Genomic DNA, 15,392 nt, shown 5'->3' with positions numbered 1-15,392 from the left:
GTCCCTGACTCCATCTTAAATGAGGTTTGTGTTTATTAATTTTCACAACACTTGTGATTATATTTTTTCTGTATGTATGCTACTCTTCAGTAAAGTAATAAAAATAAAAATAAGGGTAGTCTGTGGACCTCTGGTAAGCCTCAAGGAGAATTAAACCTTGGGGTTTTATAAAAAGCCATGGTCTGTCATGGTGATTGATTCTTCTAGTACTAATAATCAGCTCTTGGCATATTCATGGGTTCTGTGAAGACCACTGACTGGCCACAGAATCCCAGGTGATGGTGCATTATCTGAGGCACCAAGAGATGAAGTGGGCAGGTCCAGCATCTAGTGAAAGTGTTATATTGGGGACTGAACCCAAGCTGGTCCTCAAGGCACAAGTAGTTCTGTGAAAAGGTCTCAAACTTACCAGCCACTGGTGGCAGATTGTTTACCTTGGATCCTTTCCAATTGGAAGGCTCATCAATTCCCCTTCATTGGAATAATGATTGTCGTCACTGTTGGGAACTTTTTTTTTTTTTTTTGCCTCTGCCCTATTTCTGCCAACATCACCATCCCTGAACTTTACTGTTTTCACAGTATAAATTTTTAAAAGTTAAAAACATCACCCTCACACAAAACCATGGTGAGCACGTATCAAAGATGTTAGTAAACTTATCAGTGGGGGAACTAGCAGAAAAATAAAGCTGGTTCAAGGGAGGACATGAGATATGAATATGTACAGACAGTGGGGAAAAAATGCCGGAATTAAGTTGGAAAGTTTGATACAAAACTGGTTAATGTCTTTCAGGGTTGTCTTTTCTGGCAGAAAAAAATCACTTTGAAACATGAGAATCTTCCATAACTTTACTGAGTCTGGACCCTAATCAACAATTAAATATTAAGTCCAAGTGTCATCTAGAATGTCAGAAGCTCGTGGTGGACAACGTTGTAGTATGACACTGAAAAAGCATGGAGAAATCTTGCTTCCTGGGATTCGCTGATATTTTCATTTTCCTCATTACCTAAAAGCAGATGGCCCTCAAAAGCAGATAGCCCTCTAGAATTGTGGCTTATTGAAGCTTCAGAAATGATGCCAACTGGAGACCACATCTTGAAAAGACGGTACCATCTTCCTAGACGTGGTCTGTGGTCTCACCTAGTATTGTTTTGTCTATAACTAGAATACACGGGGTTCAGAAATCAAGGCATAGAAGGGGAATGGCACCTTTCACAATTACACATAATGACTCACTTTCGTGCTTTTCCTTTCCATTCTCACAATCCTGCTCTACTAGCTCTCCGTGTGTTAAAAAAAAAAAAAAAACCTTGTTTGGACAATTTAGTTATGAGCATGTGCCAATGTTTTATTACAATCATGCATGCAAGGAAAAAAGGTCTCTTGTAGGCCAACTGAAACATTTTCTCTTGGTAAGGTCATTTTATAGAAGAGAATTGTTAAATAACCCTATTAGACTACAGATTAGATCCAGGAAGAAAAGATGATCCGGTTAAAGATAGCAGATTCTTGGCTGGCAGTCAGCTGACTGTTAACTGGGTGGGCCACTGATTTCTCAGAAGTTTCATTCCATCAAAATTCAATAGAAAATGGCTTAATCATTTCACTTTATCAGGAATGCCAATTTCTTCCCTGAAAGAGGTTGTAAATTACCCACACGAAGAGCTTGTGTCCCAGACCAGGTTTGGGACATTTTAAATTTTATAGTAAGATTAATATAGCGGGTGATCTGGCGCCTCTGTCTCCAGGGTTTTCTCTGTTCCTGGAAACTAAGTGGTCCTTGCCTTGTTTCAGGGCCTGAAATGAGCTATTTCTTCTGCCTGGAATTATCTCTTCTTCATGTCTCAGCTTAAACAACCCTGTCCCCCAGTATAATAGGAGCCCCCGCTGACTCTTCAACTTAGAGTTTCTTTCCCCTGGGGCATTATCAGTTTTTAAGCTCCAAAAAGAAACTATGTTCCATTCGCCCATCACAGGACTTGGCACTGTACAAGGAGCTCACAAAAGCATCGAATGAAGATCCTCTCTTGTAAACAGGACTGAACAGAATTTTTGCAGGAGGCAATGGAATACTAGCTCTGATTAAAAATCTTGTTATGCTCCTTAAGGCTAATCCTATGATCTTGAGCCAATTACCTAGACACCGCGAGGTTCAGTCTGCACCCATTAAACGGGCAGCTTGGACTTCCCTGGTGGCACAGTGGTTAAGAATCTGCCTGCCGATGCAGGGAACACGGGTTCGAACCCTGGTCCGGGAAGATCTCACACACCGCGGAGCAACTAGGCCCGTGCGCCAGAACTACTGAGCCCGCGTGCTGCAACTACTGAAGCCGGCGCGCCTAGAGCCCGCGCTCCACAGCAAGAGAAGCCACCGCAATGAGAAGCCCGCGCACCACAACGAAGAGTAGCCCCGCTCGCCGCAACTAGAGAAAGCCCGCGTGCAGCAACGAAGACCCAAAGCAGCCAATAAATAAATAAATAAAATAAAATAATTCTCACTTAAAAAAAAAAAAGGGCAGCCAATAGTAGCTTCCCTTAGTACAGTTGTGAGGATCAAAAGATTTTACGTTTTTATACTCGAACCCAGTCAGTGCTCCCATGTCCAGCATTTAAGATCTTCCACCTACTAAGCGAGCTCTAGGTTCTTAACTCCTCCAAAGCACTACCAAGGACCGCCCTCCCCGCCCACCCGCACCGCCCAAGGATAACATCATCAACCCAGGTCTCTAATGATGTCATCTCCGGGCCTGTTCAGCTTCATCCTCCGGAAACCTACAACTCCAGGCAACCGGTCTCCAGCCTTCGGTTATTTTTTTCTCTCCATAGCCCGAATTCCCTCTTTCCCATTCTTCCACTTAAAACTTTCGACTCTTCCCGCCTTCCCTCAAGGTAGCAATTTTCGGTTCTCCCCGCTTGCTCTCGAGCGAATTCCTCAAAGTATTTTACTCTCTTAATTAATCGCTTCACTAGCCCCACACTTCAGCTTTTTCCGTCTAAATCCTATTACCGCCGCCGGTTGTCAGTCGGCTGTTTCCGCCTCCTGTCACCCACCCTAGACACCGCCTTCGCTTCTTTCCGGATCACCTCAGTTCCTTGTTTTTTCCCAGTCCCGATTCGCTTCGGCTATTTCCGGCTCCCCGGGGCCTCCCATTCTTTCTCTAGCCCCACCCCCGTTAACAACTTCGGCTCTTTCCGCCCCTCGCGATCTTCAGCTCAGCTCCTTCCGGCTTTTTCCGCCTTGCCTCGGCCTCTCTTTCTCCCTTCGGCTCTTTCCGCGGCCCTTCGGGAGAGCAGTCTGTGCCTCTCTCCTCCACGTGACGCCGCCTCCACCTCCCAGTTCCCCCTCCCACCTCGCCCTTCCTCCCGCCTCAGCCTCTTGGCACGTCCGGGCCCGAGCCGCCATTTTGTGTGAATTTCTGACTGCGGCGGGGGCCGGGAAGCCGGGGCAGCAAGGGCGGGCAGACTGACAGACCATCGGCCTGTCTCCGCGGCCCGTTTCCTTTTCCTAAATTCCTTTTTTTTTTTTTTTAATCGCCCTCGCTCGCTCTCCTCTTTTCCCTTTCCCCCTCGCTTGCTCCATTGCGCGCGGCCCGCGCTAATTACACCGAACCACCCACCAGTGTTCGTGTCCCCCGGGTCTCCCATCCCCGGGCCCGCAGCGGTGTGTGTGTGGTGGGTTCTCTCGCCCCGATGAGGGCCCCGCGCCTGTGAGCGAGTGACCCCAGGGGCGGGCTGCGGAGAAAGCAGGCGGCGAGCGGCCCGCTGAGGCCTAGGCCGTGCGGCCTACGCGGAGGTCGGCGCAGAGGTGATTCCGAAACTGAAAAAATATATACCCATTCCTATCAGGAGCCCTCAGAGCTGAAGTGTGCCCCTCCCGCCACGCCCAAGCAGTCCTTTTTCGTGCATTAACATCCCCTCCCCCCCAAAGGAACGATGGAGGCCGCGCCCGGGACCCCCCCGCCGCCGCCATCAGAGTCGCTGCCGCCGCCATCGCCGCCACCGCCATCAACGCCTTCGCCTCCTCCGTGTTCCCCCGACGCCTGCCTGGCCACCCCGCACCTCCTCCACCACCGCCTCCCGCTCCCTGACGACAGGTCAGGCCCCCGGCCCGGCCGGGGCGGTGTCCCCGGGGGGAGGTTGAGGAGGAGGAGGAAGGGGGCGGCCGCCATGTTGGGCCGGGCCGCGGAGGAGGAGGAGGAGGAGGAGGAAGGGCGGGGTCGGTGGGTGTCTCTCGCTCGCTCGCTCTTTCTCACTTGCTTTCTCTCCCGGCCTCATGCGTTTCCCCCCCCTCGCGGCGCTCGCCCGCTCTCCCTCGCTCTCGCTCTGTCTTTTTTGGGCGCCATGCTGAGGGGAAGGTGAGGAGGCGCCCCCCGGACCCCCCGCGCCCGCCCTGGGGAGGGGGCGCCGGGGGCGGGGGGGCTTCGGAGGCCCACCGGGGTCCTGGCTGCCCCTGCTCCCGGAGCTGGCAGCCACGGGCCCGCCTGCCCGTCGCCTGGCTTCGGGGAACGGCATGGGGGAGGGGCTCCCGGACCCTTTTGGGGGGGATCTCGAGCAACAGCCCCGCTCTTAGGGGTTTGGAGTCGGGGGGGGGGCTCCCAGACCCCGGCAGTATCCTTTCTCCTGGGGGAGGTGTGCCCTGCCCTACTTGGAGAGGTACCCTAGCTTTTGTAGGAGGCAGGAAGTGGGGGTTCGTTAATTTCTCCATCCTTACGGGGGGTCCTTTCGGTGGGGGCCTCTTGCACTTTTTTTTTGGCGGGAGGTGTTTCCTAGCTATTCTCTAGGGGGCAAAATTGGGAGGATCTTTCGCCCCTTTGGAAGCCCCTGCCTCCTTTTGGGGAGAAGACCCTTCCCCATGCTTTCCTTAAAGGGAGGGGTCCTCCTGATTTTCGTAGGTAGGTGATGCGTTTATTGGTGGGGGTTGGGGGGGAAGCTGGTGAGGTTTGGTTTCCCTGCCTTGGAGAGGAGAGGAAGTTGGTCCCCTCTTTCTCGTGGGGTTCCCTCCTTTTTCGGGCTAAAATGGGGCGTCATCCCTTCCGGGAGGAAAAAAAACGAGGTTTCCTTGTGCTTTGGCAAGGGGTGAAAGGCAGGGCCCCCCTCCCCTTTATTAAGTGCGAAATGGGCTCGCCCCATGTCCTTCTCTGGAGGGTGATAAAGGGGCCAGCCCGGCGCGTTTCAGCGAGAGGTTGGGGCCCCATTTACCCTGCGCTAGCAGAAGGTTGGGGTGCAGGGTTCGCTCACTCTTTTGGTGGGGCAGGGGAAGAGGTGGCTAGAGAGTGGATTTGGAAATCGTAGAAGGGTTTCAGCCGGCAGGAAAGTGAGTCTTGGAGGGAGTGGGGGTGGGGAGGGGAAGAGAAGGTGCTGGACAGATGGCTGGCCCGTCGCAGCCCGGGGCTGGGGAGTCGCAGAGGACCCTCCCTTAGACAGGGGTCTTAGCTAGGGCTTCCCATGCCAGGCACCACGGCCCCTTCTCCCCACTCCCACCTCCCCTTTTCCCTTTCTCCTTCACAGACCATACTTTGCCTTTTAAAAGAAATGCCACCCACATTCAGAGACACAAGTGCAGCAGTTTGGTGAGCTTTTACAAATTTTTTTTTTGTTTTGTTCTGTTTTGTTCTAATTAAATGTATCGTCCTGGGAATCGCAGCCCATCGCAGCCTGACTCCAGTTCAAGGAAATAAACAGATTAGCAAAGGTCTGTTCGCTAAGCCCACGTTGGGCTTCCGGGCCCCCTCTTGGGGGCAGGTGCATTACTCAAAGGTGCTTACACGCTTTATTCGACCTCTAAGGAGTTCTCTTATGTCAGAAGTGTATGTCTTACAATGGGTTGGGATGGTAAGTAGCCTCTTTTATTGAGTAATTCAATTATCTCCCTCTTTTTGTCCCTTTCCTGCCTGCCTTCCTCCTCGCCTTTAGACCAAAGTGATGCTTGAGAGCGTGAATTTATATGTTCAAATCAGGATTGTAACCCTGTTGAGCCCTTTTAGACTTGCACATCCTTTTCAATGTTTAATTTTTAAAATTTGATGTACACAGTTTTTTCAAAAAAGAAAGTGTATTACTGTAACATGACAAAAACCTCTGTAAAAGGCCCATATGTTTTCAAGCCCTTGGTACCCATCTTGACATTTCAGTCCATTGCTTTGTCTCCAGCCTTCATCTTTGAAGAAAGTGGATACTTCAAGTCCATTTGTAGGAGACGAGGTTACTGAATTTGGTTTATGATGCTTGCGTGCAAGTTAACGTTCTCCCTTCCCTCTGCCCCAACCGCCCCCAAAAGATTGTGGTTCAAGTAGATCCAATTTTCTCATTTGACTCCGATGTCTCTTATGGTGATGGACGTTTAAATTAAGCAAGTCATTTGTAAAGTACTGTTTAAGCACCAAATCTGTAAAGTGTGTCAAGCCTCAGTCTCCTCTCCCCGTCTCCACTGTTCCTTTGTTCGAAAGCACATGCCTGACCGTGAAAAGTCGATGCAAACGTGTTACACGCCCAGCCATGGTGGAGAGAACACTTCCTCCGGCCCCCAGTCCCCCCTCTCCTACATGTACAAGGAAAAAAACAGCAACAGAAATGACTTGCAGAACCAAACACTACTTCTGATGTGTTTTACAAGCATAAGTTCTTCCGTTAAAAGACAAAACACGTTGAAGTTCCATTTTCCCTCTTGCCCACTTTTGGTCCCTGACATACTTTGTTAGAGAAAACTTTTTAACACACAGTCCTCTTCCCCTCCCAAGATCCTGTTTCCTTTTTTCCATTCTTAGGAGAAAAAAAATTCACCGACATTTAGATGAGGAAACATGTAAACTGCAATTCAGTGAGTCACTTGTTTTGTTCTTCCTCTCGGTATGTTCACAACTTAACTGCCGTGATGATCTTAGGTATGTAAAATCATTTGTGGGAGGAAGAAGTGTCCACACAGTCCAGTATTCCTGCAAAACAATGTCTGAAGCACAAACTGAACACACTATCCAGTGCGCAGGGTCAGCCGAAAATGAATTGCATTTATTTGAAGTTTCCCATTCTTTGTAAAATTTCTCCTCCAGGAGCCAAGTGCAGAAACTGGATGCTAACAGATGAACCTTCCAAGTGACAAGGGCTACTAAGTGTAGAAGGATGCTTTTTTAACTTTACTTTTAAAATGAAATGTTAAGGAATTTGCATTTCTTTTATAAGTGAAAATTTTAGCTGTCGTTAATGTTAAAATATTTCCTCAAGCACTTAAAAACGCTCAGGCATATCAACACATGGGTTTATTGTTTTTTCCTTCTCAAAGGAATCTCATCCATCAAATCCAAGAAGCCCCAGTAATTATGTCAAACTATTTCAGTAGTCTTTGTTTTTGAAATGTCACAGTACTACCTTTTCCCCCTCAAACTGATGTACCAGTATTAGTTAAATTTCAAATTAATGGATGTTGCAAAAAAAAAAAAAAAAAGGGTGTCACTCAGAATCCCTGATTCAACAGCAGCTCTTGTACACTTGTAATCTTTAAAATTTTTATGTTCTCTGGGGAGAGCTTTAATCTGAAAGCAAATAAAAATCTCCCAGTAGAAACAGAATCACTTGTGACCATGAAAACATAGTTATTCTGGTCATAAACCCCTTTATATTTTTTATTTCCCTCAAATTTGCTCGTCAAAAGAAAAAAATGTGATTCCGCAAAAGGGCTTTCTAATTCATCATCTGTACTATCTCCCAGATAGGGTTTCGATTTGCTCTGAAGGTTTAAATTTTTGATTATTAACAAGCCGGAGTTTTCTTAAAGTAGAGCTAGCTATTTTAGAAAACCACTAGTATGGCTTTGCCTCAGCCAGGAAGGCTGATCCCAAGGGAAAAATGTTTTGCACCTGTAGAAATGAAGGCTTTCCCAGCTGTTGACTGGCAAGTTAGAGATGAATGGTTGATTCTGAGTTTGTGATTTCCCTCCAGTTGAATGTAGACAATTTCATATCGGGCTGGTTCATTAATTTGTTGTTGAATAATGCCTCTACCTCCGCTCCTTTCTCTTAGATCTTTTCCCTTCCCTGATGTGCGAAAAATGGATGTCTCAGGGTTGCCTTACTTGTTGTTTGCTTGTGTTACATTTTTGTGGTTATCAGGTTCCTAGAACCATCTTGTTGTGTAGGCCAGATCCAGTTACAGTAAATAACCTCTATGGTGAAAATCGCTAATGAAACTATTTCCAAGCCTCTGTGGGTAGCTTCAGGTCAAACCATATTCCAGAGAACCTAATGTTGGTCCCTGCAGACGATATTTTCTAGTACCAGTGACTGGTTCTGACCCAGATTAGGAGGTTAGAAGAAAATAATTCAGAGCAAATAGGAAGTGAAGTGGCTGAGTTTCTAAATGAGCAAGGTGCTCACCTGTACCTTGGTAACATAACTACTGACATAACAGGAGGAAAAAAAGGATTGTTTCTGAGATTTCTGGCAGTTGGTATTTAATAAGCTGATTCCAAGATCCGGAGGAGCAGTCTGCTCATTGGTGGAGGGAATACTGTTAAATGGTTTGAGGTCGGTTTCAGAGTTAGAACCCAATGGAAAGAGTGGAAGAGCTGCCTGTTTGGGTGGCATATAAAGTTCATTTGAGTAAGTTAAGGTAAAACTGAGATTGTTGGGGCTTCCCTGGTGGCGCAGTGGTTAAGAATCCGCCTGCCAATGCAGGGGACACGGGTTCGAGCCGTGGTCCAGGAAGATCCCACATGCCGTGGAGCAACTAAGCCCATGCGCCGCAACTACTGAGCCTGTGCTCTAGACGCCACGAGCCACAACTACTGAAACCCGCGTGCCTAGAGCCTGTGCTCCACAACAAGAGAAGCCACCGCAATGAGAAGCCCTCTCACCGCAACAAAGAGTAGCCCCCACTCGCCGCAACTAGAGAAAGCCCGCGTGCAGCAACGAAGACCCAACACAGCCAAAAATAATAAATAAATAAAATAAATTTAAAAAAACAAAAACAAAAACTGAGATTGTTTGGTATCATGGATTTGGCTTTCCAAATTTATCGGCTGAGTCTTTGCTGCAGGCCTCTTTTGCTTTTGATAGTTCATGAAGATGCAGTCTTGAAGACATTGTGCAAAGTTTTTTGCCTGGATTTAGTAACAATATGAGGTTATGAGAGCAGTTCTTCAAATTTTTTTTTTTTTTTTAGTTTATTTATTTTTGGCTGCCTTGGGTTTTCGTTGCTGCGCGTGGGCTTTCTTTAGTTGCAGTGAGCAGGGGCTACTCTTCGTTGCGGTACATGGGCTTCTCATTGCGGTGGCTTCTCTTGTTGCGGAGCATGGGCTCTTGGCCTGCGGGCTTCAGTAGTTGTGGCTCACGGGCTCTAGAGGATAGGCCCAGTAGTTGTGGTGCACGGGCTTAGTTGCTCCGCGGCATGTGGGATCTTACCGGACTAGGGCTTGAACCCGTGTCCCGTGCGTTGGCAGGCAGATTCTTAACCACTGAGCAACCAGGGAAGCCCATGAGGGCAGTTCTTAAAATACATTTCTGACACTTAGTCAGTTGATGACCAAGATGAAGACATGGCCTGTTAGTTGGTGTAGACGTAGTTGCATCCTGCTTTTGGAATAATTTTTTTAGTAGTACATAGGTTATTTGCTCAGAGCAGTTTGCTTCTGTTGGCCAAATTGCTCTGGGTAGAGGATCTTTCTCTTGTTTTTTTTTTTTTTTGTTATTTTTCATCTGTGTGAGCTGGTGACTCAGCTCGCTATTTGTAAGGCAAGTGGTGACATCTTTTGAACATTGGAGGTGGCAACAGGATACGAAGGAACAGCGTGGGTTTGGAGGCAGATAAGATTGTGTTCAGTGTGCAGTGGCCACCGAGGATAATGCCCTCCTCTCAGGGGCATTGCGGTCAAATGGGCTTATGCAGAACACCCACACAATGCCTGGCATTCAGAGAATCTTGGTTTCTTTATCTTCCTGCTGTCCCTACTAGAGAAAAAACTCTAAATAGAATTTACAGTCTGGTGTATAAACAGAAGTAAGAATAACATCTGTGTTTTTGAAGGAAGTCAATTTATCTTTCACTTCTTAGGTTTCTGGTCAGCAATTTAATTGCAAGGAGCTGATTGGGGTTTCAACTAAGTGGAAGCCATCTTAAGGCATTTCTTGCTGGCTCAGTGTCCTTATTATACGATGCTGCAACAGTCATGCTTTCTTGAGCTCGTGTTGGCTACCTTCCCCTGCTCATCTTTTGCAATTAAGAGTCTGAGTCAGGGCTACAGCCTCGGTAGGCCTCCTGAGACCAGGGAAGCCAGCGCTCTAGCACCTCACTCACTGCTAACCAGTCACGTCCCCTGAAGTAAGTCCTTTACCCTCACCAGAGTCCGAGAGAAATGAGCAAGGTCTGTCCCAGCTCCAAGATTCTCCCACCCCTTGGTGATTTGGCTGAGTCAGTTAAGGTTTTGTTCATTCAGCAGCCAGGCTTGTCTCGTGCTTTTCTTGGAGCCGAACAGTTTTCAAGGAGCCCTTCTCTCCTCGGGACTTTATTTAGAGTTGGGCAGAAGTTGGTACTGCCTTTACCAGGCCTCATGTTACCTTCCCGTATCTGCCCTGCCTTCTGCCGCTTCTGGCCACGGCGAGGCGTGGCTGCTGCTACTGCAGCTCCTGATACCCAGCTGCAGGGTAGATGCCTTGAAAATGAATTGTAAGGGCCGGCTAAGGGGCTAGATCCCAGGAAGAGCTGGTAGAGAAACCTTGGCTCAGCAGCTTAGCTGAATTCCAGGCTGGATCCCTTGTCCCTGTTGAGTGATCCCAGAAAACCCTACACTTCAGAGCCATGAAGCTTAACAGAGCCTGCATGCCACCTGCTCCCTCCCCACCAGGCAGGCCCAGTTCTGGTAGAGAGATGCTGGGGAGTGGTGGCTGGCTGTGGACGTGGGTGTCAGGCAGACGGGATGTGCCGCAGGAGTTACGCATCTCCTGGGTCAGTCTCCTGGCCTTCCCAAAGGTGTGACAGTACCTCTTGGGCATTGTCATGTGAAGGTCAGTGATTATCTGCCCGGGGCCGTCTGAGTGCTTTTCATGCATTAGCTCACCTTAGCCCTACTGCTGAGAAACTGAAACAGAGGTGAAGTCACTTGTTGAAGGTCACAGAGCTGTTGGGTGTGGAGGCAGTTAGAACCCAGCCAACCTGTACCCAGCCCTGAGGTCTATACCCAGAGGCCGTCCTGGATCTGGCACAATATCTCTCAAACTGCAGCATGCAGGCATTAGTGGGATATAAGGTCCATTTATTGATTTGCCTCCTGTATGTGGAAAACAAATGGAAGAGGGTAGAAAAAGCAGAGTACCGCAGAGGTTAAATGTGGCTTTGTGAAAGCTTATAAGCTGAATTTATTGGAACATTCGTTTATCTTGTCTGCGGCTGCTTTTGCGCTGAACAGCAGAGTTGACTAGGTGGGACAGAGACTGTGCGGCCCGCACGGCCTAAAGTGTTTTTTGCTGCCCTCTGCGCTGGCCTTGTGGGCCTAGTGCCTGGAGGGCATACACAGCAGCCACCGTCGTTTATCTTTGTTGTGGTGGTGGACGTGTTGGGGGCAATGGGAGGGGACTTTAAAGTTGTCGCCAGAGAGAGGGGGCTGTGCTACTGCCCCTCCCTGGCTTGTTGAGGTTCCGTCATCCCTGTGTTCCACTCCTTCCAGTGGCTGTAGAGGCCCACACCCAGGCTTTGGAACCTTTAAATTGAAGGGGTGTTCGTTCATTAGAAGGAACCGGAGGCCTCTTGAAGCCCAGTGAGGAAATGGATGGCCGCTAACACATCCCTTCTATGGCCCGACCCAAGGGAGCTGGGCCCAGACGTGAGTGTCACTTGGCTAAACCTCTACTGCAGGTGGCTTGGATTATTGCCCTCCTCATTTTCCTAACAGACACCAGGGCTTAGGTTTCCTTGGGATTCCAGGCCCCTGCCCTTGCACGGGGCACCAGAGCAGTCCCCGGAGGCACAGCCTTTCAGCGACAGAGGCAGCCCCTGGCTGCAGCCCTGAGGCGGCTGACCGGCAGCCACGTTCATCTGCTCGGTTGATGCACCAGTCACATAGGGGCTCTTGTCATTTGTCCTCTGGTCTATCAGGAAGCCTTCGATAAACACCTTGGGGAATGAGTTTGTGACCAAAGGCAACCCCTCAGTGACCTATTTAGAGTTTTAAGTGATCCAGGTTGCTGCCTGGGAAATGGTCCAATGTCTATGTTGGTGAAATTGACAAAGAGGGTGTGGATGGCTGAGATTGATGCCTGTTTGTGTAGACCATATCCCAAGCACCCACCCAGTCTATACCTGGCCCTGTGCTGGGCCCTTGGAAACTCAGGGATGACTGCCAGCCTCTTTCATCTCCGCCCTCCAGGAGCCCACCGTTGACTGGAAGTTAACAAATAATTGTATACAGATAATTGCGTATATGAACGAGAAATCTTTGCGTCCTAGGCCAGGTCTCTTTTAAGAGGAAAATGTTAATACTTTGTCTTGGCTGAATGGAAGCAAATTGATTCCCCTGAAAAAATTATAAACAAGAAGTCTTAGCTCACAAGTTTCATGGTTCGATTTTCCTTTCTGGAATAATAAAAATCGTCTCTCTTTGGATGAGAACCAGCATCTTTCCAGCTTTAAGCAATCCAAAGCGTGGTTGGCCTGAGAAGGTGGTTAGGAAATTCTTTGTTGCTGCGAAGCAGATTTCAGAGGTTCATCTGACAGGAAAAACTTGGATCAGAGAGATGCCTCTGTCAAGAACACGAGCTGTTTTCAGAGTGAGTGGGAGTAGGAGAATAGCTATTTGAGCAAAGAAAAGGACACTTTTGACTTAGAGATTCATCTAGCAAGCTGGGTTTTTCTTGGTCAGCTTGTTTTAAACTCTACAGAAATGTTCTGCCTAAGAGGTTTGTGTGCTTGGATGCCACACACTTGGGAGTGTAGCGATCCTTCTAGCATTAGAGGACTTTGGAATTTTCTTCCCTTGGATTCATGTTGCTTTCTGTCCCTCTTGGGATAAGTCCTATTTGTTTTTTTGCTAGGATTCCTTGGACCTTTGTGGGCACGTCTTTTTTTTTTTTTTTTTTTTAAGACACTATTTATTTATTTATTTACTTACTTATTTTGGCTGCGTTGGGTTTTCATTGCTGGGCGTGGGCTTTCTCTAGTTGCGGGGAGCGGGGTTACTCTTCGTTGCGGTGTGCAGGCTTCTCATTGTGGTGGCTTCTCTTGTTGCAGAGCATGGGCTCTAGGTGCACGGGCTTCAGTAGTTGTGGCACGCAGGCTCAGTAGTTGTGGCTCACGGGCTCTAGAGCGCAGGCTCAGTAGTTGTGACGCATGGGCTTAGTTGCTCCATGGCATGTGGGATCTTCCTGGACCAGGACATGGCATGTGGGATCTTCCCGGACCAGGGCTCAAACCTGTGTCCCCTGCATTGGCAGGCGGATTCTTAACCCCTGCACCACCAGGGAAGTCCCTTCTGGGCACCTCTTGCTCCCTAAACTATCCAGATGTCTTTTGGTCATATTTTTGAATGTCCCAATTCCATTCATTTGATGTTGGATGGCCTGGATTGGCTTTGTGTCTTTGCATGTTGATAGTTTTTACTCCTAAGCAGTTATTCTGGGCCAGGTTGGTGCTAAACGCTTGATTTACATGGTCTCAGGGAATTCTTCCTACGAGGATATATATCCATCCTGGAGGTTCCTTTACTGCCTTCACTTCACAATTGAAACAGGTCACAGAGTGTTTAAGGAGCTTGCCCAGTGTCTTAGTACCTTACTTTGGCATTTTTTGCAGTACTGTTTCATTTAATCTGTTTTCTGTACCTATGTCTTAACTTTTTTCCAACTCAAGTATAAAGTTCAGGGTGAGAGTTGTTTTGTTTGTTGGCCTGTTTAGTAAATTATTCTTTTTTGGATAATTTCTAATTGTCTCAAGGGTTGAGGTTAAGAGCTGGACCTGGAGTCAGAAAGTCCTGGACTCTGGTTCCAGTTCTTCTTCTTCCTGCTGTGACCCTGTGGGCATATTTCTTCCCATCTTTGAGCCTCAGTTTATTTGTCTGTAAAATGGGAATACTAATGAATTGCTACTGCATACGTTTGTTAATGCGTTTCAGTGACAGATGTGCAGGAGTGGAGAGCACAGCAGTGTGGTGCCTGGCATGGAAATTGCTGCTACAGGATGTTAGTAGTGAATATTTCCTATGGCTCTTGGATGTTATAAGACCCTGGGGTGCCCAGGAAGGTTTTGTAGTTGAGGAAACCACAGCAGAGAGGTGAGGGCTGGTGGAGGCCCCCACCTTGAACTCCAGCTCTTTGCTAGGGAAATTAACTTCTTGAGGACCTTGATGAGCTCTCTTCACTTTACTGAGAGGTTGTCCCCACCCAGGGCATCTTTTTTATTTTTTAACTTTTTCTTAGGGAAATTTTCTAACATATTTAAGAGAAGAGAAAATAGTATCATAGATTGCCTTATACCCATCACCAGTTTCAAAAGTTATACACATTTTGCCAATTTTGGTTCATCTCACTACCTCCCCCCATCCCCCTTGAGTATTTTAAAGCACATCCCAGACCTCATCTTATTTCACCCATACATTCTTCAGTATGAATCTTTTTTTTTTTTTTTTAAGTATTTCTTTGCTTATTTATTTAGGGCTGTGTTTGGTCCTTGTTTCTGCATGAGGGCTTTCTCCAGTTGCGGCAAGTGGGGGCCACTCTTCATCGCAGCGCGCGGGCCCCTCACTGTCGCGACCTCTTGTTGCGGAGCACAGGCTCCAGACGCGCAGGCTGAGCAATTGTGGCTCACGGGCCCGGCCGCTCCGCGGCACGTGGGATCCTCCCAGACCAGGGCCCGAACCCGTGTCCCCTGCATTGGCAGGCAGACTCTCAGCCACCGCGCCACCAGGGAAGCCCCTTCAGTATGAACCTTTAACTTAATTTTTTTTAACATAACCACAGAACCATAATCATGCCTAACAAAATTAACAATAATTACTTAGTATCTCAAATACCCAGTCTGGGTTCAGATTTCTCCAATTTCCCCCACGTTGACTTCTGGCAGTAGGTGTGTTCGTGTCAGGGTCCTGGCACTGGACAGGCTGTCTTGCTTCTGTTGAAGTGAGGGGTTCGGGCTGTGGCTTGGGCTTCTCCTGTGGTTGGTTTGTGCTTGCTGCTCAGGTGGTGTCTGTGATGTGGGCATGTTGCCATGGAAATGCTGTGATGTCACTGAGCCAGTTATGACCACACCTGAGAATGTTGAGGGGGAGGGAGACACAGTGCTTCTCTGCTCTTGATCTGTGGTTGGTGAACCTAGGTAGTAAGGACACTGAAAAGCATGTGCAAGACCCAGAGGTTTATTTCAAGAATTTTCTGCCTCTGAAAATCCCTCAGTGAGGTTCCCCCCGTGGCTGCTTCACCAC

General features: G+C 48.1%; 1 protein-coding gene across 8 annotated transcripts in view; it reads left to right on the top strand.

Moving 5' to 3' along the window:
- Positions 1-2,785: 2,785 nt before the first annotated feature.
- The window catches only part of ZC3H4 (zinc finger CCCH-type containing 4), a 43,064-nt gene continuing 30,457 nt past the window's right edge, over positions 2,786-15,392 (top strand). For 4 of the 8 annotated variants that reach the window (XM_057534449.1, XM_057534448.1, XM_057534452.1 and 1 more), the window contains exon 1: positions 4,201-4,353. In XM_057534449.1, the coding sequence (XP_057390432.1) occupies positions 4,340-4,353 (14 nt within the window). In that variant the 5' untranslated portion in view covers positions 4,201-4,339. The other 4 variants (XM_057534447.1, XM_057534446.1, XM_057534451.1 and 1 more) reach the window with 4 other exon arrangements.

The sequence above is a fragment of the Balaenoptera acutorostrata genome, chromosome 19, assembly GCF_949987535.1.
Source record: "Balaenoptera acutorostrata chromosome 19, mBalAcu1.1, whole genome shotgun sequence".
Taxonomy (NCBI): Eukaryota; Metazoa; Chordata; class Mammalia; order Artiodactyla; family Balaenopteridae; genus Balaenoptera; species Balaenoptera acutorostrata.
Note: the sequence above shows the minus strand (reverse complement) of the source record. Positions and strands in the feature narration are given on the sequence as shown.